Source organism: Macrotis lagotis, chromosome 7, assembly GCF_037893015.1.
Source record: "Macrotis lagotis isolate mMagLag1 chromosome 7, bilby.v1.9.chrom.fasta, whole genome shotgun sequence".
NCBI lineage: Eukaryota > Metazoa > Chordata > Mammalia > Peramelemorphia > Peramelidae > Macrotis > Macrotis lagotis.
Window position 1 is genome coordinate 109309962 of NC_133664.1, and position 19847 is coordinate 109329808.

Here is a 19847-nt window from a genome sequence, read left to right on the forward strand (position 1 = left end):
CTTATATACAAAGATCCACGAAAGTTGCCATCATACCTTGGACCCAACAATAATTTGTTCAACAATCTTCTGTCAATATTAAATATCTGTCAATACTTACCGAAGATATTCACCCATATAATGGAAGAAGTATAGTTCAGGGCAATTTTCTGTAGAAAACCTCAATGTTTCAGTTTATGGGTGATATTGGATGAATTTCTTCAAGTTCCAGGACACCACAGGGAATTCTAAAAGCTAACATAATGATAATCCACACAGGAAAAACCAAAGGGATGAGAACTGACAATTACTCAAACATTATAACACACTTTAGCTCTTTATTGAACCTGATGTCTGCTTTCCTTTGGTTCTGTTACCTGATTTCCCTAGGTTCTCACCCTTAATCTAATGAGGAGGTCTTCCTCATCTTTAAAGTTTCCCCAAATGTTCATTTTCTTTTAAATTACTAGTCTCTTAAGGAAACATTGGAGATGGCCAAAGGACTAAACTGTTAACTGTGGCTTTTCCAGCTCTAACACACAGGGCAAATAGAGGCCTTGTCTTCAGGGCTCCAAGTTCATGGTTTTCTTGACTAGATACCTCCTTTGTGGGCCTGGGGTGGCCTGAGTCTCCCCAAACTACTAGTTCACACTTGTCCGTGGCAGCCAACTAACTGCCCCACCTCATCTCAGCCCTGAGGTCTGGGTGCTAAGGGAGGTTGGGACGAGGGGTGTAACCACAGGAACAGTCGATCCAAGCCAGACTCGGGGGGCGGGGGGCGGGCCAACGAGGAGAGCCAACGCTCTCCTGCGTTCATCCAATCAGAACGGCCCGCAGGGCGGAGCTGAGTCTACCTGGGTGCAGGTGAGGAGCTCTCCCTCCTCTCTGCCTACCGAAAGCCTGTAGTTCGAGCTATGGTTCGGAACCAGGCGGTCCTAGGGGAGGAAATGGCCGGGACCGAGCTCCCAAAGGAACCGATCCACAATCAGGCCCCGGGGCCGGAGGAGAAGCTGGGCTCCCCGGGGCCGGAGGAGAAGCTGGGCTCCCCGGGCTTGGAAGAGAAGCTGGGCTCCCCGGGCTTGGAAGAGAAGCTGGGCTCCCCGGGGCCGGAGGAGAAGCTGGGCTCCCCGGGCTTGGAAGAGAAGCTGGGCTCCCCGGGACCGGAGAAGCTGGGCTCCCCGGGGCCGGAGGAGAAGCTGGGCTCCCCGGGACCGGAGAAGCTGGGCTCCCCGGGGCCGGAGGAGAAGCTGGGCTCCCCGGGACCGGAGAAGCTGGGCTCCCCGGGGCCGGAGGAGAAGCTGGGCTCCCCCGAGCAGTGGGTCGCCAGGGATCAGCCGCCGCCTCTGGAGCAGCCGGAGCCCCCCGAGAAGCCCGCTGGGGTCCCCCAAGGGCCCCCGGAGCCGGCGGCCCCGGCCAGTCCGGTGGGGCCCCGGGACCTCCTGGGCGAGAAGCCGTTCTCCGCGCGCCCCGCCTTCCTGCGGGTGCCCCAGGCCCGCCTGGGCTACGGCTCCTTCCGTTGTCGGGCCTCGGTGACCTCGGAGCAGGTCCCGGGGCGCGCGGATCGGGAGGGGAGCCTGGCCCCGCTAGAGGCGCAGCCGCGGGAGGGCGAGCCCCCCAGCCCGGGCGCCGTGCGGGAGCCGGCAGAGGCGAGCCCGGGGGGCTGGGCGCCCGTGGAGCTGCAGGTGGACGTGCGGGTGAAGCCGGTGGGCGCCGCGCTCTCGGGGCTCTCGCCCTCGCCCGTGCCCACCAGCCGCTTCTTCTCCGTGCCCGTGCCCGACTCCCCCGCCTTCTCGCGCCACTCCTCCCGCTACGTGGTGCCCCGCACCCCCTCCCCCGGGAGCACGTGGGGGGGCAGCCCGCACCCCCTGAGCAGCTGGGCCGACCGCTCCCAGGAGCAGGAGGGCCGGGCCAGCCCGGGACCCTGGCGGCCCGGGGAGTCCCCGTCGGGGCTCCCCCGGTGTAGGTGCCGGGAGCTGGGGCTGGAGGACAAGGAGTGGGAGAAGCTGCTGCCGGGCTTCGGGGCCGACGGGGACCACCTACACCAAATCATCTCCCGCATCGGTAAGAGAGCGCATCCTGCGGAGGCACCCCCCCTCCCGAGGGAGCCCCCTTCCTAATGGAGAGGGGAGGGGAAGCCCAGGGTCCCAAGAGGACACCCCCGCCTGGCCCAGTGCGGGAGAAGGGGAGCCTGGGGGGGGGGACCCAGAGACAGGGAAATCCTGCCTGTGGCTGCCACTGGACCCAGCCGCTGGACCCAGCCACTGGACCCAGCCACTGGCCTGGTCTGCAGGGGGATTAACTCTGGAAACGCTGGAGAATACTTCCTCCAGCCGAATGCCAGCCCCTGCATCTTCCCTTGAGCTCAGACATGTGACGTTTTCTGTTATTAGGAACATTGATATTTCCATATAAATCAGTTCCATCAGTGTATGTTATTATTTGCCTGACTCTTTGAAGATAGAAATAAAAATAAAACTATAACCGTAGCTTTCCAATAGACTTTTTCAAGGAATCTTTCCCAGTGCTCTTATCCCCTTCCCACTGTTGAGGAGTAGGGAGTAATTCTCCCTCTGCTTTACTTGCACCAAAGCTTGCTTATTTCATAAATAAGGTCCTAACCAGTCCCCAGACTGGTCCCTAGACTGGTCCCTAGACTGGGGCTGAATTTATTAACCCATGCTACCCTGTTCAAAGCCTGATTTCTCTTTAGGCTAATTTCTTTCACACATTCATTTTTTGCTAAATGAACTCTATAGGCCACAAGGAGTGTTTCTTTTTGAATTATTTGTGAGAGATTTGGGGAGGTGAAGGGAAGTGAGTAGCAAATGGAAATGCTAGAAATCAGACTAGACTCTGGATTGAGGAGATGAAGGGCAAGATGCTCAGTCCTGGTAGTCAAGCTGGGGAATTGGAGGAATCCTTCCTGAAAGGAGAGGTAGGATTGAGTTCTGGTTCCTGCATTGTCTTTGTTATCTCTCCAATACCTCCTTAGTACAGAATTTTGTACACAGCAGCCATTTAATAGCTTTTAGTGAATGAATGAATAAATAAATAAAGGATTGTTGATCCAGCTTTGCTGGGCAGTGGTATTGCTGGTCATTCATTGGGCTTTAAAGCTCCCTCTTGGTCTCCCCAAAAAATGTGGTTTGTCCTAAAAAGAAAGAACAGGAACCCTGGATACACAGATTAGTAGCTTTAAAGAAGGAAAGACCTAGTCCAAATCTTTCTTCTAACTCACATTACCTGTATAGGTAAAATCATTTAACTCCTTAGGAGATATTCCAGAGCAACTCTTTCAGACGGCTGAGCTGAATTCTCCATTGAATAAGTGAAAGTTTCCAAATCAGAACTTGTCTCCACTGATGAAATAGTAGGTCTAATGATTTTTTAATATTTTTTCCTCAAGAGAGATATGGGTATAAAACAGCTTAGTTACACACTCAAAGGTCGCATCATTCCATGATAAAAATTCTATAGTGCCCTAACATAGCCTTGTCTTTCAGCTCATTGCTTGAACCTTTCTTTAGGGTTTTTTTAGGGTTCTTTAAGGATTGCTATATATTAAAATAGGCTACAATTAAGATGAGCCTCCTTTTCTCCCTCCTTCACCTCTAAGAGAAAGTTCCTGAAAGGGAAGAAACCAAAGGAAGAGGTTCTTGAACTCAACTCTCCTAATTGTTCTCTGTGACTTTTCTCTCCCTCCTCCAATATATCTCCAATCTAGCTGTTGAATAGATTTTCCTAAAGTGGAGGTCTCATTCTATCAATTCCCTACTCAGTAAAGCTCAGTAGTTTCCTATCACCTCTAAAACCAAATTTAAGCTTCTCTCACAACATGGCTGCAATCTACTTTTCCCACTTTTATTAACCTTCTCATGGTCTACAGTTCATCCAAATTGGCCCTCTTCCCAGTACTCCCATCTCCTATGACTTTGCATTGGCTATCCCCCAAGCCTGGACTGTACTGCCTCCTCACCTCTGATTCCTAGAATCCCTTCTTTTCATCAAAGCTCCTTTCAGTCTCTTACACAAAGCCTTTCCTGATCCCCTAAGTTGTTTGTGTTTCCCCACATCAAATTCTTTAGTCTTTTTCAGTCATGTTTGACTCTTCATGACCCCATTTGGGCTTTTCTTTCTTTCTTTCTTTCTTTCTTTCTTTCTTTCTTTCTTTCTTTCTTTCTTTCTCTTTTTAGATTTTTGCAAGGCAATGGTGTTAAGTGGCTTGCTCAAGGCCACACAGCTAGGTAATTAGTAAGTGTCTGAGGCCGGATTTGAACTCAGATACTCCTGACTCCAGGGCCGGTGCTCTATCCACTGTGCCACCTGGCCGCCCCCATTTGGGCTTTTCTTGGCAGATATTGGGAATGTTTGCCATTTACTTTTCCAGCTCATTTTACAGATGAGGAAACTGAGGCAAATGGAATTAAGTAACTTGCCCAGGGTCACACACTCCGCTAGTAAGCATCTGAGGTCTATTTGAACTCAGGAAGATAAGTCTTCCTGACTCCAGGCCCAGCACTCTATCCACTGTGCCACCTAGTTGCTCCACAACAAATTACTTTGCATTTATTTTGTGTGTGTGTATATATATATCTATATATATATATATCTATATATATATATATCTATATATATATATATATATATATATATATATATATATATATGTGTGTGTGTGTGTGTGTGTGTATTATATGTATGTATGTATGTATGTATGTATGTAATCCTTTCTTTTCTCCCCCAAATCAAATGTAAGCCTTTTTTAGCTTTATTTCAGATGTTGCTCAACTTCTATCTGTGTAGCCCCAAAACTTAACATAGTACCTGTCATATAATAGGTAATTATTAATACCAATAATAAATTGGTTGATTGATTGAAGAACTAGGAATGTGGTTCAGTGCACAGAGCAGAGAATTAATAGGAATGACCTAAAGAAGTATATGCAGGTAAAGACCTAAACTGAGGAGCAAGGGGGATAAAGGGTAGGGGATTTAAAGCAGGACCACCATATTTAGACATTGTAAAATTGCATCTTTAAAATCCTTAGTCCTAGGCTATAAGCTGGGAATTGTTTTCTTTTTTCATTTGCCCAATTCTGTTTTTGAAAGAGTTGTTTTCTTTTTCCATTTATACAATTCTGTTTTATTTTCTTTGTTGATTTTAGGCTATCACCAGAAGTGAAATTCTAGTTTTTATTGACTAATCATTCATCATATGCCTAGCCTTTGCTAGGCTCCAAGGAGCCAAAAGAAAGTGAATTCCTGCCTTCAATACACTTACAATCTAAGGGGAGGAGGGGAGGAAGGAGGAGATGGACTGTACATAGAAAACCATTAAGTAATATTACTTGGCAATGTGCTGAGTGCCAGACAGATGGACAGACAGACAGAGAGCAAGAAACACACACACAAATACACACACACACACACACACACACACACACACACACAAACATAGGGACAGAAAGAAACAAAAAGTTAATAAAGGAAGAGAGAGACAGAGAACACCATATGAACATAGGGAGTAAAGGTTATGGGAAATGAGAGGTAGGGAAGAACAATAAATATCCTGGAGCAGTCAAGGCAGGCCACATAAACATACATTCTCATTGCTCCTGTTACAGCATCTAAGCTGATGACCTTCACATTTCTATCTCCAGCCTTCTAATTTTTTTTCTTTCCATGAAAATTCTTCCCTTCTTCCACTGTTATCTACTTTTCAAGAACCAGCTCGATTTCAAGGTAGACAGCAGGGGTCCAATATTTAGAGAATGGCACAAGGAAGAAAGTCATCACAGAGGAAGGTAAACCAGTTTTAAACAGTTTTGTGAAAGCTAAAGGAAAAAAATTACAAGATGGCAGTGGAATTAATGGAAGTCAGTAGAGTCAAGTGCAGCTGGAAGGAATAAAAGGCAATTAATTGGATTTGGTCAGAAGAGTTCCTCTATCATCAAGAAAATAGTTTCAGGGCAGCTAGGTGCTGTAGTGGAAAGAACACCAGCTGTGTATAGTTTAAGAACTATAACATGACCTTTGCAACAATATTGAATTCAAGACCCATTTATTAAATGATAAATGCTCTTTATTTTCAAAAAAAGATCAGGACATCAGGGAACGTGATGCCATGTAAACACATGAATTGGATATGAGTGAGGAGCTGCTGTGCTAAGTCACCAGTCTCACTTTTTCCTCCAAAGCCATCTGGATCCAGTGGCCAGAAATGAATCAAGATGACTGGAGATGGCCCTGGATGTAAGGCAATCAGAGCTAAGTGACTTGCCCAAAGTCATAAGTGTCAAATGTCAGACTGGATTTGAAACCCCTTCCTCCTGACTCCAAGAACAGTACTCTATCCACTGTGCCACCTAACTACCCACTATTTATTGAAAACCTTCTATTATAGGATCTAGAGTAGATACAAGATAATTAGAGACAGCCTACAGTCTGGCTGCAGAAGATCTAAGTTCAAAACCTGCCTCTGACATTCACTACCTGTGTAATCTCAGACAAGTCACTTCTCTTTCCTAGATCTCAGTTTTCAGTTACTGGAGTAGTTTGCTATTTCCTTCTCTCTATTTTACAGATGAGGAAACTGAGGCAAAGAGGATTAAGTAACTTGTCCAAGGTCATACAGTTAGTAAATGTCTGAGGCCAGATTTGAATTCATGAAGATGAGTCCTCCTGATTCCAAGCCCACTGCCCTATTCACTGTGCCACCTAGCTGCCCTTAGTGTAGGGGAGATAATGAATATATTCATTTAATAATTATACAAAGTAAAATGTGATACAACAACAGGAAGGGTCAGAAGCAAAGTGCTACAGGGTCAGTATCCTAAAAGGCCAATAGTATTACTGCTCCATAAGAAGATTTCTTTTTCCATTTAAAAGAAAAAAAAGAAAAACATTCCACTTTGCTGTGTGTCAGGTCATGGTTCATTTTCCCTGTTGACTATTAAAAAAAATAGGAATACTAAGAACATTTGTGTTTCTAAACCTTAAGTGAGCCTAGAAATTCTGGAAAGCTCTCTACTTTATAAAATAGAATTAAAAAAAAAATCCAAAGTGCTTTTCTCCCCTCTCTTCCATAAGGACAATATTAGCGAGTAATTTGAACCTTTGCTATGCTGGCAAATATTCCAACTTATTTCCATAACCATCACAAAGAAGTTGGTATTATTGTGTACTTCCAGTGTCCCTTGAAATGAAACTATAGAGAGGTTTTTTGTTTTTTTTTTAAGTATATTCACAAATGTTTAATTGCTGAATCAAGTTTTGGGGGTGACCATGGATGCACTAATGGCACATCTCCATACAACTGAATCCTCCAAGTGCATTAAGTTTTAAATACGGCTACAGATGTAGTATTAATGGTACATCCCTAAACTGGACTCTCCAAGTGAATATACCACTGCTATTCACATACTAAGAACATGTCTGTAATCTTTCAATTCAACAGGTCTTGAAAACAGGTACTTAGCAAGTCAGGAGATCCTATCTCCAACTGAACTCCTGCAGGGATGGGATGACCTTTACTCAAGTCCTTAGACAATACACTGAAATGCCTTTCAACAAGTGAAAGGCAGTATTTAATGAAAACATTGTAATTAAGTTACTTATGTACAAAGTTAGGGAACTTAAGATGGATTCAATAGGACTGGCCTTTGGACAGGCTGGGGCCTAACTCCCCGCCCCCAGAACAATTCCCCTACCCCCAAAACCTATAACAGGTAAAAGTCATATGAAATTATTAAGTAGGCTTTCCCCAGAGTTTGGTGAAAGAAGCCAGATTTAATTAAAACTTTTCTAAGATGTGGGGCACATAGCCCTTGCTTTAAGAAAAAAAAAAAAAAGTTGCCTAAATCTTTTAAAATAAACTTTCAAGTGTGACAGCTTGGTTGTGACTGGACTTAAGAGTGAAACAGAGAGAAGGGATATTTCTTATCTAAACCCAAGCCTACCTTATCTACATAATTTCTCTATTAGAACAGCCATTCATGATCGAAATGCTCAGGTCGATGAAACCAATTTAAATAGGGTCGTTATGGTACACATACAAAAAGGAAAGAAGTTTCATCGGCTGCTTCTGAAAATAAATAAGGCGGCGGACACACGTTACTCGTTGTTGGCCTTCTTCAGGTAGGCTATCGAGTCGGCCCTCTCGCCCTTCTTCTTGATGCCCGCGAAGATCATCTTCGTGCCGGGGATGTACTTCTTGGGGTTCTCCAGGTACTCCATCAAGGTGTACTCTCCTCAGGTGATCCCTTTGTTCTCGTTGGCATCAGTGTAGGAGAAGCCCAGGCCTGGCCCGTCCTGCAGCCGAACAGCCCGTGCAGGTTGGGGCCGGTCTTGTGCTTGCCGCCCTTCTCCGCCGTGTGGCACTGGGCACACTTCTGCACGAAGATCTTCTTGCCCTTCTCCACGTCCCCCATGGCGGCCCAGTCCCCGGCTCGGCCCACTGCACCCGGGGCTGCCTCTCTATAGAGAGGTTTAGAAGAGATGTTTTTCCTTTGATTTCATACTTTGTGGAAAAGCAATTGCATTCAAACATATTCAGTTATCTTGAATAGATGATGCATTCCAGGCCAATAGTTATGTAAAACTAAAAATAGATGTATATTAGCATATCAGAGTCCTTCCAAGGTGACTGTAAAAACTATTTATCATTATTATTATTTCTTTTGTCTAAGGATTCTACAAGTTGTATAGTTTGGGGAATAGACAAGAAGAGCTATGGCAATGGGCTGAAAATAATTCTGCAGGGAGCTGTCATATAGCTAGACAAGCCTGCAAATACAAAAACATTTCTTCAATCAACAAACATTTATAAATCTATTACATTCCAGTATGATAAATTTTGGGCATACAAAAAGAGGCAAAAGACCATCCCTGCTCTTGTGGAGCATAGAAATCAGTAGGGCTGGTTGAGGAAAGATAACATTCCAGGCCTGGGGGAAAGTCAGAGAATATACCAGGAGCCAAGAGACTAAATCTTGATTACAAATTTTAGCCTTTGATCTAGAAGAGACTTTATAAAACTCCCCCTTTTATAGAGGAGGAAAACTGAAGCTTAGAGAGGAGAAATGATTTTAGGAGAAAATTTTTAAAAGTATCCACAGGATAAGGGGGAACCAATCCATGGACTCAAATTTGACTGGGGAAAGTCTACTTAAAAGAGATAGTAAATTCTCAAGAGTAAAATTCTAAAGACACAAAGAATTCTAATGAAGAGGAAGAAAGTTTTTTCCTTATTTATTTTATAATATAATAATCTTGTGAAAGTAAACATAACCCCCCCCCAAAAAAAGAGAAATTTCAGGAATAGTGAGAGAGAAAAATAAGTGTACTTCAGTCTGTGTTCAGATTCTGTCAACTCTGTCTCTGAGATGAGTTGCCTTCTTTATCATAAGTCCACCAAAGAAGTTGCTTTGTTATCTTTTCCCACAGTCACTGTTACTAGCTACATTTCCCTCCATTTTATTCCTCCCCATTCCCATTTATTCTATTCTCTCTCCTGTCACCCTGTCCCTGCTCAGAAGTGTGTTGTATCTTAGTACCCTCTCCCATGATCTTCCCTCTCTTCTGTCACCTATTCTTCCCTTCCCTTCCCCCATTCCCCCTTATCCCATCCCTTTCCTCTCATTTTTCCTCTAGGGTAAGATAGATTTCTATACTCTATTAAGTGTGTATGTCATTTCCTCCTTGAGCCATTTCTGATGAGAATGAAGGCTCACTCATTCCCTCCTTGCCTTCCCCCATTCTATTCTGGTGCAAAAACTTTTTCTTGACTCTTTCATGTGAAATATCTTAGCCCCTTCTTCCTCTTCTTTCCCTTCCTCCCAGTACTTTCCTTTCTCATCCATTGGCTCCATCTTTATACTATATTATACCATTATATTCAATTCCCTCCTCTGCCTTATATATGTTCCTTCTAACTGCTCTAATAAATGAGAAGGTTCATATGAGTTATCAGTATCTTCTTCCCATGCAGGAATACACACAGTTCAGCATCATTAAATCCCTCATAATTAGTCTTTCCCATCCACCCTCTCTATGCTTCACCTGACTTGGAGATCAAACTTTCTGTTCAGCTCTGGACATTTCAACAAGAAAGTTTGAAATTCTCCTGTTTCATTGAAAGACCATCTTTTTGCCCTGAAGGAGGATGTTCAGTTTTGCTGGGTAGTTGTAATCCTAGCTCTTTTGCCTTCCATAATATCATATTCCAAACCCTACAAGCCCTTAAGGTAGACACTGCCAAATCCTGTTTAATCCTGACTATAGAGCCATGGTAGTTGAATTGTTTGTTTCTGGCAGCTTTTAGTATTTTCTCCTTGACTTGGGAGTTTTGGAATTTGATTATAACATTCCTGGGAGTTTTTCTTTGGGGATCTCTTTCAGGATTCCAGTGAATTCCCCCAATTTCTATTTTATCCTCTGTTTCTAGGATCTCAGGGCAATTTTTCTGCATTATTTCTTGAAAAATTAAGTCTAGGCTATTTTCCTGGTCATGACTTTCAGGTAACCCAATAATTTTTAAATTATCTCTTCTGGATCTGTTTTTGAGGTCTGTTGTTTTTTCATTGAGATATTTCACACTTTCTTCTAATTTTGGGGGGTTTTTTTGGAATAGTTTTATTTCTTTCTGATTTCTCACAAAGTCATCAGCTTCCTTTAGCTTCATTCTGCATTTGAATTTTTCCTCTACCTCCCTTAATTTATTTTCAAAGTCTTTTTTGAGCTCATCCATAGTCTGAAGAAATTTTCTATTTCTCTCAGAGGTTTGGGGTACAGAAGCTTTGATTTTGTCATCTTCTGAATCTTCCATGGAACCAAAGGAATTTTCAGTGGTCTGATTTTTCTTTTTCTGTTGTTTGTTCAGTTCCTTAACCTATGACTGATTTACCGTACTTCCAAGGCTTTGGGGGGGGGGTTGGGGGACAACTCACAGGGACTTTAATTCCTCCAAGGTCTTATGAGAGGCTTTGATTGCTCTCTTGCCTGTGCTTGATATGTAGATAACTATAGGCACTCCCCTCTGTCCTGGGAGCTGAGATGAAAGTTCCTGCTTGGCTATGGTGCTATGGGAGCCCAAAATGCAACCTGGAGCTGAGTGTGGGCATACAGGAGAGTCCTGCCCTAGGGAGAGCAGAGAGACCCCTACAGTCTCCCCTGACTCCCCTTACTGTGTGTGGGCTGCACTATGAAGGTGTAGGCTGGCTTCCCTGATTCCAGCTGCAGGTTCTCACCACAGAGCTGCTCTGAGGCTGGTGTTCTTCTCCTCACTCACTCTGGTGCAGCAAAGTTCTCTCACCACCCCTTCAGGCTATTCTTGGTGATCCCTGGGCTAAGAGGTCTGGAAAATACCTCCTCTACCATGAACCCAGATGCCCTCAGGGATCTAGGACTCAGGGCTCCACTGCACTGAGGCTATGGCTGCAGCTACACTCTCAGCAGCTTTTTGCAACCCTTAGTCCCATTGAAACAGGCCTTTCCTGCAGAACTTCTAAGTTCTCTTGGACTGGGAAATTGTATCACTCAGTCTTTCCGTGGGTTCTGCCCCTCTAAATTTTGGCTAGAGTCATAATTTAATAGATTTTGGAGTTTTTTAGGGAACACGTTTCTAGAAATTCCGGCCTTCATGCTGCCATCTTGATTCAGCCTCTAATTTTTCATTCTTTTGGTATTTTTTTTTTGTTTCTTGATTTCTCAAAAAGTCATCAGATTCCTTTAGCTCCATTCTGTGTTTGAAGGAGTTATTTTCTTCAGAGAGCTTTTATATCTCCTTTTCTAGCTGACCAGTTCTGCTTTTTAAGGCATTCTTCTTCTCATTTCCCTTTCAGGTTGTTTTTTCTATTTGGCCTAAACTGGTTTTTAACATGTTATTTTCTTTAGTATTTTTCTGTATTTCTTTCACCAAGCTGCTAACTAGGTTTTCATGATTTGCCTACATCTCTCTCATTTCTTTTCTCAATTTTTCCTCTACCTTCCTTACTTGTTTTTCAAAGTCTTTACTGAGTTCATCCATAGCCTGAGTACATTTCCTATTTCTCTCAGAGGTTTTGGATACTGAAGCTTCAGCTTAGTCATCTTCTGAGTGATTTTTTGACCATGGGACCAAAGTAATTTTCTATGGTCAGATTCTTCTTTTTCTGTTGTTTGCTCATTTCCTCAGCCTATATTGATTTATTGCACTTCCAAGGTTTTGGAGGGGGGAGGTTGGAACACCCCACATAGACCTTAATTCCTCCAAGGTCTTATGAGAGGTTCTGACTATCCCCCTTGTCCTCTGGGATGTGGATAAACACAAGCCCTCCCCTCTACCCTGGAGCTGAGTATGGGCAAACAGCAGAGTCCTGCCCAGGGATACAGAAAGATCTCTGCAGTCTCCCTGGACCCCCTCAATGTCTGTGGACTGGGCACTCAGAAAGTACTGAATAGCTCTGCAGATTCCTGCTGCAGTTCTCACCTCAGGGCTGCTCTGAGGCCAGTGCTCCATGTTCACTCTGGTGCAGCAGAGTTCTCTTACAGTCCCTTCAAGCTGTCCCCTGTGATCCCTGGAAAGAGGTCTGGAAACTGCCCGCCCCCCCCCCCCTTTTTCTCTTAAAGATTTTATTTATTTTGAGCTTTAAAATTTTATCCCTAATCTTACTCCCCTCCCCCCCACTCCCCCACAGAAGGCAATTTGCCAGTCTTTACATTGTTTGGATGGTATAAATTGATCCAGATTGAATGTGATGAGAAAGAAATCATATTCTTAAGGAAGAAACATAAAATAAAAGAGATAGCAAGATCAGACAATAAGATATCAGGTTTTTTCCCTAAATTAACGTTAATAGCCCTTGGTCTTGGTTCAAACTCCACAGTTCTTTCTCTGGTGGATACATATGGTATTCTCCATTGCAGACAGCCCCAAATTGTCCCTGATTGTTGCACTGATGGAATGAGCAAGTCCTTAAAGGTTAAACATCATTCCCGTGTTGCTGTTAGGGTGTACAGTGTTTTTCTGGCTCTGCTCATCTCACTCAGCATCAGTTCATGCAAATTCCTCCAGGCTTCCCTAAATTTCCATCCCTCCTGGTTTCTAATAGAACAATAGTGTCCCAAAGATATACATATGCCACAGTTTGTTAAGCCATTCCCCAATTGAAAGACATTTACTTGATTTCCAATTCTTTGCCACCCCCAAACAGGGCTGCTATGAATCTTTTTGTACAAGTTATGTTTTTACCCTTTTTCATCATCTCTTCAGGGTATAGACCCAGTAGTGGTATTGCTGAATCAAAGGGTATGCACATTTTTGTTGCCCTTTGGGCGTAGTTCCAAATTGCTCTCCAGAAAGGCTGGATGAGTTTACAGCTCCACCAACAATGTATTAGTGTCCCAGATTTCCCACAACCCTTCCAACAATGATTATTATTCTTTCTGGTCATATTAGTCAATCTGAGAGGTGTGAGGTGGTACCTCAGAGAAGCCTTAATTTGCATTTCTCTAATAATTAATGATTTAGAGCAATTTTTTCAAATGACTAAGGATTGCTTTGATCTCCTCATCTGTAAATTGCCTTTACATATCCTTTGACCATTTGTCAATTGGGGAATGGCTTTTTAAAAAAAAACTTTGACTCAGTTCTCTGTATATTTTAGAAATGAGTCCTTTGTCAGAAACATTAGTTGCAAAGATTGTTTCCCAGTTTACTATATTTCTTTTGATCTTGGTTACAGTGGTTTTGTTGGTTCAAAAGCTTTTTAATTTAATGTAATCAAAATCATCTAATTTGTTTTTTTATATTTAATATTTATTCTCATTTTGTACAAATAATTTTTTATACATTAATAAAATATTCTTGTTTAAGAGTAAACAAAATACCCCTCCCTCAAAAAAATATAGGCTCACTTGAGCAATAAAGGGGAGAGAAAGAATTAAAATTAAAGAAAAATAATAGTAATAATTGTAGGTATGGCCAGGTGGCACAATGGACAGAGCCATGAGCACCTGAGCCCACATCTGGCCCTGTACACCCAACAATCACCCAGCCATGTGACATGCAAGCCACCCCAACCCCACTGCCCTGCAAAAACCAAAAAAAGAAAAAAAAAGACCCAAAATAAAATAAAATAGTAATAATAGTAGGGGTGGCTGTGTCGCAGACAGAGCATTGGCCCTTGAGCCAGGAGCACCCAGGACCAAATCTGGCCTCAGACACTTCAACAATCAGCCTGCTATGCGGCCCCAGGCAGGCCACCCAGCCCCATTTGCCCTGCACCCCCCCCAAAAAATAATAATAATAAAAAATGTGCTTGAGTGTTTGTTCCAGCACCAACAACTCTGTCGCGGGTGTATCACATTCTTTATGATAAGTCCATCACAAAAGTTACTTCCATGTTTTTCCACCATTGCCATTGCTGATGGCAACTCCCTCCTTTTGTATTTCTCCACTACCATGTACTATATTTTCTCTCTCCTTTCACTCTGACTCTGCTATAGGGTAGCTGAGTGGCATAACAGACAGATCATCAGCTCTGGGGCCAAGAGGCCCTGAGCCCCTCTACCACCCCTTAGGCCAAGCATCCACCTGGCCCTATGGTCCCAGACAGGCCATCCAATCCCAGCCCCTTGCAAGAAGTAAAAAAGAAAACGTGTTATATCTGACCCCTCTCTCCCCATGGCCCATACTCTCCGCCATCACTCACATCACCCCCCTTCTCCCTGTCCCTCCTCTCCTTCTTACTCCAGATGCCTATACCTCATTGAGTATATATGCTGTTTCCTCTCATAGCCACCTCTAATGAGAGCAAAGATTCCCTCATTCCCCCTTGCCTTCCCCCCTTCCATATAATTGCAATAGCTCATTGTAATAAAGAAAAATCTTATTATATGAAATATCTTGGCCTATTCCCCCTCTCCTTTTTCTTTCTCCCATTACATTTCCCTTTTTTCTATTGACTCTATTTTTACACCATATTTTATCTTCAAATTCAGCTTTCTCCTGTGCTTCAACTATAAAAGCTCCTTCTACCTGCTCTATTAACTGAGAAGATTCATATGAGTATTATCAGTGTCATTTTTCTATGCAGGAATACATGCAGTTCATCATCATTAAGTCCCTCACATTTTCCCCTTCTCCTCCAATCTCTATGCTTCAGCTGAGTCCTGTATTTGAAGATCAAACCTTCTGTTCAACTCTGGCCATTCCAACAGGAACATTTGAAATTCCCCTGATTCATTGAAAGTCCATCTTTTTCCCTGGAAGAGGACATTCATTTTTGCTGGGTAGTTGATTCTCGGTTGCATTCTAAGCTCTTTTGCCTTCCGGTATATTATATTCCAAGCCCTATGAGCTTCCAATGTAGTTGCTGCTGAGTCCTGTGTGATCCTGACTGCAGCTCCACGATATTTGAATTGTGTCCTTCTGGCTGCTTGTAATATTTTCTCTTTGAATTGGGAGTTCTGGAACTTGTCTATAATATTCCTGGGGGTTGGTTTTTTAGGATCTCTTTCTTGGGGGATCAGTGGATTCTCTCCATTTCTATTTTGCCCTCTGCTTCTAGGATATCAGGGTAATTTTCCTGTAGTAATTCTTTGAAAATGATGTCAAGGCTCTTTTCCTGATCATGACTTTCAGGCATTTCAATAATTTTTATTTATCTTTCCTAAATCTGTTTTCCATATCAGTTGTTTTTTCAATGAGATGTTTCACATTTTCTTCTAATTTTTCATTTTTTTGGTTTTGAAGTATTGAGTCCTGATTTCTGGTAAATTCATCAATCTCCCTGAGTTCTATTCTTCTTCTGGAGGATTTGTTTTCCTCAGAGAGTTTTCTTATCTCTTTTTCCATCTGGCCAATTTTGCTTTTTAAAGCATTCTTCTCCTCAATAACTTTTTGAACTGTTTTATCCATTTGACCTAAGCTGGTTTTTAGCATGCTATTTTCTTCAGCATTTTTTTGGATTTCCTTGACTAAGCTGCTGACTTCATTTTCATGTTTTTCCTGCATCTCTCTCATTTCTTTTCCCAGTTTTTCTTCTAACTCCCTCATTTGATTTTCAAAGTCTTTTTTGAGCTCTGTCATAGCCTGAGCACAATTTCTGTTTTTCTTGGAGTCTTTAAAATGCAGGAGTTTGTGCTTCCTCATCTTTGGACTGAGTATTTTGATCCTTCTTGGGATCATAGATAATGTATTTCTCAATGGTGTTCCTCTTTTTTCTCTGCTTGTTCATTTTCCCAGCCTAAACCTGTTTTGGGGGTGCTTCCTGAGCTTTTGGGACACTCTCACAAGGGTCTCAGTGTGTGAGGCTCTGTCCTCCCTCCTGGTCTGTGAATGACCATATGCGTCCCCCTCTGCTATGGGGCTGAGGTGGGGGGGGGGGCCCTGCTGTTCTATGGGGGTGCCTAGACTGCGATCAGGATCTGAATGTGTTCAGAGCCCCAGAGTCCTGTTCCAGGGGCAGAGGACAGAGCTCAGCAGTCTCTATCTCTTCACTCCCCTCCCTAGGTTCAATGGGCTCATGCCCTGGGGGCTCCTGCTTACTGGCTCCGCCCGCTTCTGTTTCCTGGATCTGAACTGCCTTGGCCAGGCTACTCACTGTGTGACCTGAGGGCTGGGCTTCATGTGTTGGTTCTTGCCTCTCTTTCGCTCTGGAGGGCCACCCCTCTGGCAGGCCGCCCCTGCAACCCCCAGGGAGCAGAGCCTTTTTGCTCTTTTCCAGGTTACCCAGAGTAGGAGAAGTGCCTCACTGGGTCCCTCTGTGGGTTCTGTCTCTTGAAAATTTAGTTAGAGTCCTTAGTTTCGAAGATTTATAAGAGAGCGCCTAAAACAAGATCCGTTCTTGTTGCCATCTTGGCTCCACCCCCCCCCCAATCTAGTTTGTTTTTAGTGATGTTCTCCATCTCTCCCTTAGTCATAAACTGCTCCCCTTTCCATAGATCTGACAAGTAAACTAATCTTTGATCTTCTAGTTTGCTTATAATATTGTTTTTTATGTCTAAATCCAATATCCATTTAGATCTTATCTTGGTATAGGGTGTGAGATGTTGGTCTAATCTAAGTTTCTTCCATACTAACTAACAATTTTCCCAGCAGTTTTTATCGAAGAGAGAGTTTTTAATCCCAATAGCTGGATTCTTTGGGTTTATCAAACAGCAGATTACTAGCATCGTTTCCTGCTATAGCACCTAGCCTATTCCACTGGTCCACCACTCTATTTCTTAGCCAATACAAGACAGTTTTGATGACTGATGCTTTATAATATAATTTTAGATGAGGTAGGGCTAAGTCACCTTCTTTTGCACTTTTTTCGTTGAATCCCTAGAAATTCTTGACTTTTTTATTTCTCCATATGTATTTACTTGCAACTTTTTCTAACTCATTGAAGTAATTTTTTGGAATTTTGATTGGTAGAGCACTAAAGAGATAATTTAGTTTTGGTAGAATTGTCATTTTTATTATATTAGCTCGACCTATTCATGAGCAGTTGATGTTTGTCCAGTTATTTAAAATCTGATTTAATTTGTGTGGGAAGTGTTTTGTAATTGTTTTAAAAAAAAGTGTCTGGGGCAGCTAGGTAGCACAGTGGATAAAGCACCAGCCCTGGAGTCAGGAGTACCTGGGTTCAAATCCAGTCTCAGACACTTAATAATTACCTAGCTGTGTGGCCTTGGGAAAGCCACTTAACCCCATTTGCCTTGCAAAAACCTAAAACAAAACAAAACAAAACAAAATGTTTCTGAATCTGCCTTGACAGGTAGACTCCTAGGTATTTTACATTGTCTGAGGTTACTTTGAATGGGATTTCTCTTTCTAGCTCTTCCTGCTGTATCTTGCTAGTCATATATAGACTAGGATATATATATAAGAGAAGAAAAAGAAATTGAAGGAATTAGAATTGGGAAGGAAGAGACAAAACTCTCACTCTTTGCAGATGACATGATGGTATACCTAGAGAATCCCAAGAAATCATCCAAAAAACTACTGGAAACAGTAATTTTAGCAAAGTTGCAGGTTATGAAATGAACCCTCATAAATCCTTAGTCTCTTTTTTCTTCTCTAATAGCTGAAGCTAATGTTTCTAATATTATATTGAATTATAGTGGTGATAATGGGCATCCTTGTTTCACCCCTGATCTTATTGGGAATGCCTATAGCCTCTTCCCATTGAATATAATGCTTGCTGATGGTTTCAGATAGATACTGCTAATTATTCTAAGGAACAGTCCATTTATTCCTACACTCTCTAGTGTTTTTAGTAGCAATGGGAGAAACTGCCCCTTCTGCCAGAGACTCAGGCACCCTTCGAACTGCTCTTTGTAAGTCTTCAGCTGGTTCGCTTTAGCTCAGCTGCATTGCATTGTGGCTGTGCTGCAGTTCTTTCCAACCCTTGGTCCTGTAAAACAGACCTTTCCTGTGGATCTTCTAAGTTGTCTTGGACTGGGAACTTGTATCACTTATTCTTTCTGTGGGTTCTGCCCCCCTCTAAATTTTGGCTAGAGCCATAATTTTATGGCTTCTGAAGTTTTGGGGGGAACAATTTTCTAAGAATTCCTGCCTTCATGCCACCATTTTCATTCTGCCACCTAGTTGCAAAAGGAAAGTTTTAAAAAATTATTAGGCAAAAAATATGACATCAGTTATACAGGTAGAATTGTGCAAAAAACATTTCCATAGGCAAGAAAAATAAAGTTAAAAAGTTGTGCTTCATTTTGCATTCAGACTCCATCATTTTTTCTCTGGAGGTGGATAGCAGTTTTCATCATAAGTCCTTTCGAATTATCTTGGTATAGATCAAAATAGCTAAGATGTGATTATCCTATGATGCTGCTGTTACTCTCGCTAAAGACAAGTTTTCTAAATAAACTCTTGAGGATAGAGAGGGAACTCACCCACTGACTTAAATTTGTTTAAAAGATGTGTACAGATGTCAGCAAGGAAGAATAACAGGAATAATACCAATCAGAGCAAGGCCTTGAAGAAATAAGGTCAGAAATGCTAATGAACTGAGGTTGTTGGGGAAAGCTAATGATAAGAAAGGAAAAACATTTTTTTTCTTGACTATATTGGGGAAAAGAGGAGAAAGGTAGAGGTTGGAGGGTGCTGCTTGAGAAGATGATAGGTGGCCACATAAAGAAAACTGAACTGCTTAGTTCATAATTTGCTTCCATTTTCTCTGTCAAGGTGAATGATCTTTGGACTGGAAAGGACCAACAAAAAAAATGGCAATAGGGAATTGATACTCAAAATACGGAAAGAGATTATAAGAGAGTGCCTAGTTGCCTCTGAGTAGTTCAAATCACCTAACCCAAATAAACTATAGTTATCCTCATCTTTCCCCATTGTAGTTTCAATATATCATGGGTCAGTATAAGTAATTAAATGAAAAATTTAGGGAAGTTTTGTGGAAGCCACAAAAGACCAGCAGATGACCCAGAGAGTCCATGACTGAAAACTTAGCCCCAATTTTATAATAAGGTACCATAAACACCCCATAGAAGAAAAAGAAAAACAATTAACTTCTTCTCTGGTACAAAGGGAGAATCAAAAAATTTTAAGCTAAAGTTCCAGATAATGGAGGTGCCGCACCCCTAGCCCTCTCCCAGATGTGGAAGGGATAACTCTACATCTTTAGGTACTGAGAGAGCTGACCATTATGATTGTTGACAATGTGAGAATGAGGAAGAACTTTAAGATTAGAGAAGGAGAGATATGTACCAATTTTTAAAAAGGTTGGGGGGGTGAAGGGGAAGAAATCTGAGGAACCAAGATCAGTAAGCTTGACTTTGATTCATAGTAAAATTCTAGTCCTTATTATTCGAGATAAGCAGCCTGTACTAGTGGCAAAGGGCAAGCCTTGGATTCTGGGAGAAGACCTGGGCTC

At 42.6% G+C, this 19847-nt stretch overlaps 2 protein-coding genes and 1 pseudogene across 4 annotated transcripts in view; 1 reads left to right on the plus strand and 2 right to left on the minus strand.

The window, feature by feature from the left end:
* The window catches only part of LOC141492873 (uncharacterized), a 34707-nt gene extending 33830 nt beyond the window's left edge, over positions 1-877 (minus strand). For 2 of the 3 annotated variants that reach the window (XM_074193574.1, XM_074193576.1), the window contains exon 1: positions 101-877. In XM_074193574.1, the coding sequence (XP_074049675.1) occupies positions 101-117 (17 nt within the window). In that variant the 5' untranslated portion in view covers positions 118-877. The remainder of the gene's footprint in view (positions 1-100) is intronic. The other variant, XM_074193575.1, reaches the window with a different exon arrangement.
* KLRG2 (killer cell lectin like receptor G2) overlaps positions 810-19847 on the plus strand; it is a 44657-nt gene continuing 25619 nt past the window's right edge. The window contains exon 1 of the mRNA XM_074193573.1: positions 810-2040. Within this exon, the coding sequence (XP_074049674.1) occupies positions 894-2040 (1147 nt within the window). The 5' untranslated portion in view covers positions 810-893. The remainder of the gene's footprint in view (positions 2041-19847) is intronic.
* On the minus strand, positions 8061-8408 carry LOC141492874 (cytochrome c-like; annotated as a pseudogene).